At 43.5% G+C, this 9,663-nt stretch overlaps 1 protein-coding gene across 1 annotated transcript; it reads right to left on the reverse strand.

Moving 5' to 3' along the window:
* Positions 1-1,793: 1,793 nt before the first annotated feature.
* On the reverse strand, positions 1,794-7,558 carry LOC109768905 (WD repeat-containing protein WDS homolog). Its single transcript, XM_020327639.4, has 4 exons — positions 6,511-7,558; positions 5,748-5,849; positions 2,744-3,388; positions 1,794-2,075 (listed from the first exon to the last, which is right to left on the reverse strand). The coding sequence occupies exons 1-4, from the start codon at positions 7,165-7,167 to the stop codon at positions 1,905-1,907; spliced, it is 1,575 nt and encodes a 524-aa protein (XP_020183228.1). The 5' UTR covers positions 7,168-7,558; the 3' UTR covers positions 1,794-1,904.
* Positions 7,559-9,663: the final 2,105 nt, after the last annotated feature.

The raw sequence follows: 9,663 nt of genomic DNA on the forward strand, positions 1-9,663 counted from the left end.
GCTACACCGGCTTCTCCAGCGTGCCATGGAGCTTGGCCAGCTCGACCCGATCCCAGGCAGAGACCTCGCGTTGCGTGTAAGTCTATACGCAGACGACGTTATCATCTTTGCCAACCCAGTGAAGGAGGAGATTGACACCTTGATGAGCATCATCCACGACTTCGGGCTAGCGTCAGGGCTGAAAGTAAACTTGCAGAAATCTTCGGTTGCTGCTATTAGATGTGATCAAATTAACTTGCAACAGGTTCTCCAGAGCTTTGGAGGGCAACAAGCTCGGTTCCCCCTACGATGCCTTGGGCTCCCAGTCACTATCTCCAGGCTACGCATAGTGCACTTGCAATTCATCCTTGACCGAATCAGAGCTCGTCTGGGCTGGAAAGGACGGCTCCTAACCATTGCGGGACGGCGAGTCCTCGTCAGAAGTGTTCTGTCAGCGCTCTCCACTTTTGCCTTAACTGTACTGAAGGTGCCAAAGAAACTGCTAGCCGAGGTAGACAAGATCCGAAGACGTCTCCTCTGGGCCCAAGACGAAGCGATCAGTGGCGGGAAATGCAAAGTGAGCTGGCCGGAGGTATGCACTCCGATTGACAACGGCGGCCTTGGCATCTCCAACTTACAACGCTTCAGCCGTGCACTCAGGCTCAGATGGCTGTGGCTCTCTTGGCTCACACCCAACAGGCCCTGGGTGGGCATGCAACTGCCCTGCGATCAAGGAGACAGAGAGCTCTTCAACGCCTCAACCACGGTGACACTAGGTGATGGGAAGACGGCCAGTTTCTGGGACAGCTCCTGGGCTGGTGCAGGCACGCTCAAAATGGAATTCCCTGAACTACACAAGCACTCAAAAAGGAAGAACAGAACAGTTCATGCGGCACTACACGATGACACCTGGGTTACAGATCTAGCCCACGGGCAAACACAGCAGCTTTGGCCGGAGGTGATCCGCCTGAACAGATGGCTCATCTCGAAGAACATAAGCCTAAGCGACCAGGAGCAAGACACAATTAAGTGGAAGCACACGGCCTCAGGATCCTTCTCCACCAGCTCGGCATACAACTGCCAATTCCAAAGGGATGCTCAAGACTAACTTCAGAAATCTGCTCTGCCAAGTCTGGGCACCGGCCCGGCTCAAATTTACGGTCTGGCTGCTGCTCAAAAACAGATTATGGTGCAATGACCGTCTTCAGAGACGAGGTTGGCCAAATGAGTACTTCTGTCAACTTTGTCTCAGAAACCTCGAGACCTCGCAACACCTTTTCTGGCAGTGCCCATTTTCATCGGCAGTCTGGGCAAGAACTGCCCAAGGGATGCAGCTCCATGCACCCCTCGAACTGGCAGCAGAAGAGCAAAGCGGTGGAAATCATCACCGAGATGATCGATGGAGCAAGAGCTGAACACAAGAAAGGAGTCAAGACAATGATCATTCTGGTGCTTGGTGACATTTGGCAGTAGAGAAACGAATGCACTTTCCGGCAAAAGATTGCAAGCCTGACCGAAACAATGGCAAGCATCACAAGGACCTTTGAGTTGTGGCGCCAAGCAGGAGCAACCCACCTCGAGCACCCTTTCTGGGATCCTCCATGAGAGACCAACCTGCTGTTTTTCTAGCCCCGGCTAGATTTTTTGTCTACTCTCTTTTATCTTCTCTTTTTACTCCTTGATCGCCAGATCGAACACCACCTTGTGTTTTTTCCGCCTGCTCCCTGCTTTTGATATCAATATATGCCAGCCATCAGCTGGTCCGTTCAAAAAAAAAAACTTACCCGTATCCTGCTATCTCTGGCTGCTTAAAGTTTACCTCTCTCAAGTAGCTAAAAGCTCTTTACGAGGGAAAAGGATCCCCAACTAGTTTGTGCATACAGTCAAAATGTACAACTATTTACAGGGAAAACATACAAAACTTTTCAAGTCAAACTGTGAGCTTTGCGCGCTAGCCATATGCGAACTGTACGGTCATCGCTTGCGGAAGCCAACATCTGGGGCCTCGCAGGGTTCCAGCTTACACAATTTACAGTCATTGAGTGCCCATATAGGACCTTTATCGGCATCTCCATGCATCTTTGCCAAATGTACACCTGCCCATTATCTCTACGCATCAGCAAAACAGAAACGCTCAACAAGAGCACAAGAAACAGATGTGAGCTCTTCCCATTGTTTCGCATTCGATACGAGTTTTGCTATTTGTATCCTGCATTTCTATAGATAATAAAGGTCATACAGCAGGTTGATTTAAACATTAGCGTGATTGATCACAAAAGTTTGTGTTGGTTTGTCTGTAGTGGTCCTCTAAATTTCTACTAGTATCACCAAGTTTGTTTGCATGTGTTGGAGTACATGCCAACTAATGTGTCTGCTTCCACAAGTTAATAGTGCTAATTTAGCAAAACTGCAAACCAAAGCATGCCCTCTTCAACACAAACTTGGTGAGTCTGCAATGATCAGCAAGAATACTGGTTTTTCAGGTATGAAAGAATACTACTTCTGGCTATGCAAGTCTGCAAATTCAGCATCGCTCCTCACGGAAAAGGTATAGTGCAAGAGCATAAAACCTCCAAACGCATGGTACTGCTTTATTCTAAACAAATGCCATTCCTTGTTTCAAAATACCACCTAATGGGCTCAGGTACGAGAGGTTGATTATATTGCATACGCAGACCCGAGAATGGAATCTAAGCAAGAAGTTGAAATGGAAGCAGGCCAAGATTTCTTCAAAGGGAAGGTTAAATTCTTCAAGAGGGTGTACCTGTGAATCCTCACTGCCGCTAGCAATGAAATGATAGTCTGATCCCCCAAAGCATGATCTAATCACAAACTTTCCTTGCTTGTGCCCCTTGAATTTATCGGGCACTCTAGAACTTTCATTGGTTTTCCACAAATGAATTTCCTGACTATTAAGGTTGACAATCATTGACTGTCCATCACCTGAAAGAGAAAGAGATGAAATTGTCTGCCGTTCAGGAATTTTCCATTCCCGCCCCTTCCGAAGTTCTCGGATCCAAATTTCGTTGGGACATACACAGATTAGATGTTTGCCATCAGGTGTCACAGCAAGATCACTAACTTTGGGTATTCTCTCTCCAGCCCACATTTCCAGTTCTTGGCCTTCTAGGTCACAAGTGAAAATCATATTTGGAGAACTTTCAGGTTCAGAGCTGGCACATACTATTTTCTCTGAATTTGGAAACCATGCACATGACGCGATGATGTGTTTTACTGCAGCACCAAATTTAAGATTGCATTCACCAGTATCAACATTCCACAGTTTTAAAGATTCCCCATTACCACAAGTGAGAAGCATTCTATCATTTGGGCTCCACGCAACAAAAGAAATAGGACTTTTGTGACCCTCGAGGCAGTACTTCTTGGTTAATGTATCATCTTCTTCCACCTACATCATCTCCAGGGGTTAGACATGACAACAATTTTAAGTTGTAATACAAGCGAGGAAATGAGTTAACATAACACATAAATTGTACTCCCTCCGTCCCAAAATAAGTGACTCGAGTTTGTACTAATTTTGTATTAAAGTTAGTACAAAGTTGAGTCACTTATTTTGGGTCGGAGGGAGTATAAAGACTAAACGTGAATGCCAATAAAAAACAGAATATTCTTGTGGATGAAAACATGTGATTTTACAAAAGGCTGGTTACAATATTCATATTATAAATCGCGCTTACTACCTTTAAACGAGCTGTAAAAATTAAAAAATAAATAAAATCAAAAGGACGCATAGTCATAACTCATAACCTCACACTTTATGGTGCATGAATATACTTAACATACTTACACCCTCAACTCTCCACTAGCTTCAAATAGGAAACATCAATGATGATCAACAGAAAGGGAACATAGGCAACAGTGGTAGGCTTTTGACACATCTTACAGTGCGTACATGAGAGCTATGAAATGTCATTTACTTCACTCAAGATGTACGTTTTCCATGCACCCCTTGTACAAACGAAGTTCAATTAGCATAAATAGACCAGCTTATATGATCTTTCATGAACCCAGTTAACTTATGCAGTGACCTTCATAACAACACAAATGCACGTGACCGTATTTAGTGTTTATTTAACCAACTTGTCTCTAGTTCTGTGACTATTTTCACAGATTATAGAATAAGCACATCGCAGCACAGTTCAGCAACCGCAAACTGAGCCTAAGTCTTCACAGGTCCAGTTAAAATGAAGTATATGAACAAACCAGAAAGAAGACCAAGATCTCACATGAGAAGCATGATCTTCCCAAGCCCAGGTTTGTATCACTACTCAGTTGAATATAGTCCCATCTTCCTATCATAGCATAAAAATTGGAAGAGAAGACGACATTAATCATCTGAAGAGAGATCGTGGTAATATGCATATGCCAATGATGAATGATGGGAATATGATACAAGAGGACGGCAGAAAAAGCCGTAACAAAAGCAATGAAAGTACGAACAGGAAAAACTACTGTCAGTCGTAGGTGGAAATCAGTATGGTCTCCAACAATCATCTTTTCACATCGATATCCATAGCAATATAAAATAACGAAACTATAAAATACTACTATACTATGGAAGTAATTCAGTGTTATTTCGTACAAGTAATAATAAAAAAGATTAAACAAATTAGTGGCTAAAATTCAAAAAGGTTTGACTGCATGTACTCGAAAATATCATGTATTTTGACTTGTTCATGGGTGGCCCAGCCTGGTAACATCAAAATGGCAAAACTCTTCTTATTCAGTGAAAACTCTGAAACTAACTAATTATTGGGAAAATTAATTAAATGCATACTTTATTCAGGGATTTTTTTTATCAGGGAAATGGCAAAACTTTTCTTAAGCACAGAACAGTTATCCTTTCTTAAGCAAAGAATAAAAAATAATCAGAAGCTCTCTAGAATCCCACTTTTCTTCAACCAGACCCCAGAGCCATGGCACACATGGGAGATGAGCTCCCAGGCGGCCAATCAAGGGTGAGGGCTCATGGCCCCTTTGTTCCTAAATATAAGTCTTTCTAGAGATTTCACTATGGACTACATACGGATGTATATAGACGTAGTTTAGAGTGTAGATTCACTCATTTTGCTCCGTATGCAGTCTCTTATTGGAATCTCTAAAAAGACTTATACTATTTAGGAACAGAGGGAGTAGGTGGCTGGGTGCTTTACTAGGAGCCAAACCAGAAGCAAGAGAAAGATGCATATTTCTCCTATGCACTTCCTTGAATAAAATTTATCCATCATGAATGAAGTTCTTAGTAATGATCAGCCAACGATCATATGTAACAAGGATATCTGATAGGGTTGACAGAGTGTAGAACTTCTATTCATAGTCAGATTCAGCAGAGGTAAAGAGTGTCCTTAATATAAACGTGTCACGGTGAATACTACACCTCCAAGAGTTCAACTGAAAGAGTATCTCACTGCGGATAGTACTTAATGCAGTCAGCTTATCTACAACTCTGGCGGTTTGAAGCAAGCTCTGTACTGATAAATATATTGTATTGCACTGCTTGTTTGAGCAATGTTCCAAGAGTTAGATAGTGCTGTCAGAGTGAAACAGTTTATTCACTTTATATGTTATTTAATGATGTCAGGTATAGCTGGGAGCAGAAAAACAAGACTATTCTATTGTGCCCTGAATCTGATGGTTCTGCTTCAAAATTCTAGTGCCAGGAAAAATAGATATAATCTTAGCAGTATTTATACAAGTAACAAGGCACGTTACTTTTCAGGTCAATGTTAGGGTGTGTAAAACTATACCTTCCATATGATGGCAGTACAATCACTTGAAGATGATGCCAGGTAGTTCCCATCATTTGAGAACCTTACAAACCAAACTTCGTTTTTATGAGCACACAATATCTGCAAACAGGCATAGAAATTTCAAGTATCCATCTTTGCAATACGGCCCCAGCACCCAAGCATGGACTATGTCTATTCATTTAGGATACACAAATAGTGTACGTAAACAGTCATCTCCTTTTGATAAACAAAATTAATAATTGTGTGGATATTGGTTTTGAAATATTATAAATCATAACCATGTCACTGAGGATTAAGCAATGTTTGAAACCCAGGGGAAACCTGTACTGAACAGTAAGTTTTATGTGAATTAGCATGGTGGCTATGGAAAGCATACAAGCGAATGAAGCAGATTAATCTACACTTCAAGTGTAAAGATTACAAAATGATACAAGTCCTGCCTCGCCGATGGAAAAGGAGCACGTGGTACTTCTGAAGCACAAGTTCCGGTTGAATGATAATTATATGCTTCCAATAGTCAACACAGGGAGGGATGAAGCTGCAGATATAGCAACATCATGGGACAGAAATTTAAAGACCTTATGTAAATAGACATGCTTAAGTGTGCTCAGCGAACTACTCAATAGAAGTTGCCGTATTCAAATTTCTGCTTCGATAACTCTAGTTTCTGAGTATGGCATACGATTTCCCATTTTCTTGGCAGGCTATGAAATTTATCGAGAAGCTGGTAAGAAAAACCAAGAATTACAAGAACTCACACCTGTGTACAGTCAGAAGGGATCTGCTCTTCATGGCACTTGTGATCCTCAAATAGAGTGACCTCATCCGGCAGATTATGGTATATACACGAAGCAACCTGCTGAATAACCGCGGTCTCCACCAAATGCTCAAGCCGCCCACTTGGCACCCGGAACCATGGCGGCAACGCCTCAACCAAATCCAAGAAAAGCCCAATCCTGCATTCAGCAACAGCCTCTGGTGCAACCGCGCCCTCAGACGTGACCACTGCGCGTGCCAGCCAGTGCACACATCTTCTGTCGATGGCAAGAGGGGCGATCCGACGCGAGAGCACCTCCGTTGCAAGGCGTAGACCAGCGTCCCCAGTGCCCAGCAGCTCCAGGAAGTGCCCTCTCCACACCAAAAACTCGGCAACCGCACGGTTCCTTTCGGTAATGCCGGTAAGAGAGTCAATGGTGGCCGCGCACGCGTCCCACCGGCCAGACATTACGTCGAGCAGGAGGCGGTCGTGCTCCGGGGGGTACAGCGGCACACCGGACTCCGCCTCAAGCGTGGCTGCCGCCTTCCGGTAACCGAGGGAGTAGAGCGATTGCGCGATGAGCCGCACGAGCTCCTCGCGGCGTGGGGTCTGCCCCTTCTGGACCGCGGCATGGGGGAGAGAGCTCTCGGGCTGGTCCATGGACACGCCGAATTCGCCAGCTTGAGGGATTTTACGCCCCCAGCAATAGCAAAACCCGGAAAAAGGGCGTCAGCCGCGGAGAGAGTGATTCGCAAGAACTGCCGGATCAAAACAGCCGCAAAAAGGAACAAAATTCTGCGCTTCGAGGGACTGGAGAAGAACAGCTGATAACTGGTCAAAATCTGCGCGCCCGATGACAGGAAAAATGGGAGGAGAGATCGAAATTCCGAGAGCTTCTTGGTATGACGACGCGATTTTGGAAGAGGGGTGTGGGATTTTGAAATGATCAGATCAAATTTGTGGGGAGTTTTGGTTTCCTTGTGGATCTGTGGGCCGATAAAAGTAGATATTTTGGGGATGCATACACAGCTCGGACGGTTGTTTTCGAACGGGACGCTGGAGGGGCCGTGGCCGTCCATTCTACACTAGAGTTGAATCCGAGCCGCCCGAGCTCACTAAACGAGGATAAGATCGGCGGTGGGGTCCCGAGTTGGTTTTGTTCTCTCTCTCGATTGATGATGCAGACCTCTTCTTCCCCACGTCCGGGTTCATAATCTCCCTCGGATTTTATATTAAAATTTGATCATAGATTTTATATTAGCAAAAAATAAATTATATACAACAAAAATTATATTATTGGATGCATGTTTAAATAATGTTTCAAATGATATAATTTTTATTACATGAATTTATGATTTACTAGTAGTCAAATGCATGATCAAATTGGACACTAAGTACGAGGAGGACTAATAATTTTGGATGGCGCAAGTAATGAATGAAGCTCATGAAGACCAGCCCTGCTTAGTTCCAGGTCGACAGTCACCAAGGCCTTGTACAAAGCCTAGAAATACACCACTTTTGTTTAATAATGAATTTCTATTTCATAAAAGACATCGGGCAACTTATAGCGAATAATTATCAAGAAAAAGAGTAGTTGATACAATTAAAATGACACAAATGACCTGCAAAATATTAAATTACAACCAAAAACGTATAGCTCATGTTTTACCTTCGAGTACACTGCCCTTCGGAGCTTGAAAATGCACTAAACCAAGCTTTGAATGCCGCAATAGCCATTTGCTGCGAGAAAGAGGTTCTAGTAAACTCTGAAGGAACAACGGTCGGGCCGTCGATAACTCGACATTCTAGGGGGTTGTGGGTGCGGTGGCTCATGCCTCCTTTTAGTGATTCGGTAAAGGAACAGAAAGTATCCCTCACCTACTTTTTCATAGGTAACCCTGGGTAATCGAGCCCACGAGAGGAAGGCTTCCTTGAAGCTTTCGCTAAATGATCAATTTCAGTTTTTGACCAGGACAATCAAGCAAATGGCAATTCAAACACTTATGATGAAAATAGGTACAGGTATGAGATCTTAATACTTACAACCATGTATTTGCGTTGGGACCAAATATGATCTTAATTTGTGCGCTGGAAGTCACCCATCGATACGTACTTGTTACGAACCGAAGTAGGGGACGTGTCCAAATAACATCTTAACTAACACGAATCCTGCATCAAGAATAAGTTGTCCTACCGCAGGCCCTATCCGTCGATAATTAAGCCTCGGTAATTAAGATTAAAATAATTAGACAAGAGCTTTGGGTGTTAATGACTACACTTCATGAATCCCTAAGGATTGGATCCGTGTTACCGTACTAAACCCTTTTGTCACTGGTGTTCAGAATAACACTTCACGTTCTCCCTATCCGTACGTAGCCTCTCCATGGCTCGATCTCCATGATCCTGGATACCTACAGGGATGAAGATCACGGACAAGACAAGAGACATTTATGGAACAATTTTATTTCACACATACGGGACGTTAATTCAAAGCACTTCCATTAATCCCTACAACAAATACAGAGGGTTGCAAGGCCTATGCCTCAACCCATACCTTACCGAACTACTTACGTCTTAGGCATGAAGATCGGATCGCGAGAAGAACAAATTGAACAACACAACTTGAAGATCGATTGGTTGCAAATATGTCTTACAATAGATGCCTTGTGCGATGCACGACTACAAGTATGAACTAGAGGGAGATGGACTATGATGGTGATAGCGGCTATGGAGATGGAAATGGCGGCGGCAAGGATTTGTGAAGGGGGGTGACGATGGTTCTGTTCTGGCTTCACCCAACGATGTTTTGTTGACATTTCGATATGGTCCCCTTTATAAAAGTTGTTTAGGTGGACGAGGCACCTCGAAATTCGCACCATACGAACGCTCATACGAGCGCTTGAGGTCGTATGAAACATCGTCTTTTGTGTTGTCTTCGCTTGTGTGCCTCGTGATGATTTCTTCTATCTCCATTTCCACTCCTTTCCATGTTCACACGTGATTTCTTCCCTTTTTAGTCCATTTCCTATTGAAACACATCAAAGAGAGGATTTGTGGAATCATTCGCATTCATTAGTCATTAGTAGCAATATCAGAGCGAATATCTCTTAGTGAAATATGTCAGTTTAAACGAATGAGTGTAAAAATATCACTCAT

The sequence above is a fragment of the Aegilops tauschii genome, chromosome 1, assembly GCF_002575655.3.
Source record: "Aegilops tauschii subsp. strangulata cultivar AL8/78 chromosome 1, Aet v6.0, whole genome shotgun sequence".
Lineage (NCBI taxonomy): Eukaryota > Viridiplantae > Streptophyta > Magnoliopsida > Poales > Poaceae > Aegilops > Aegilops tauschii.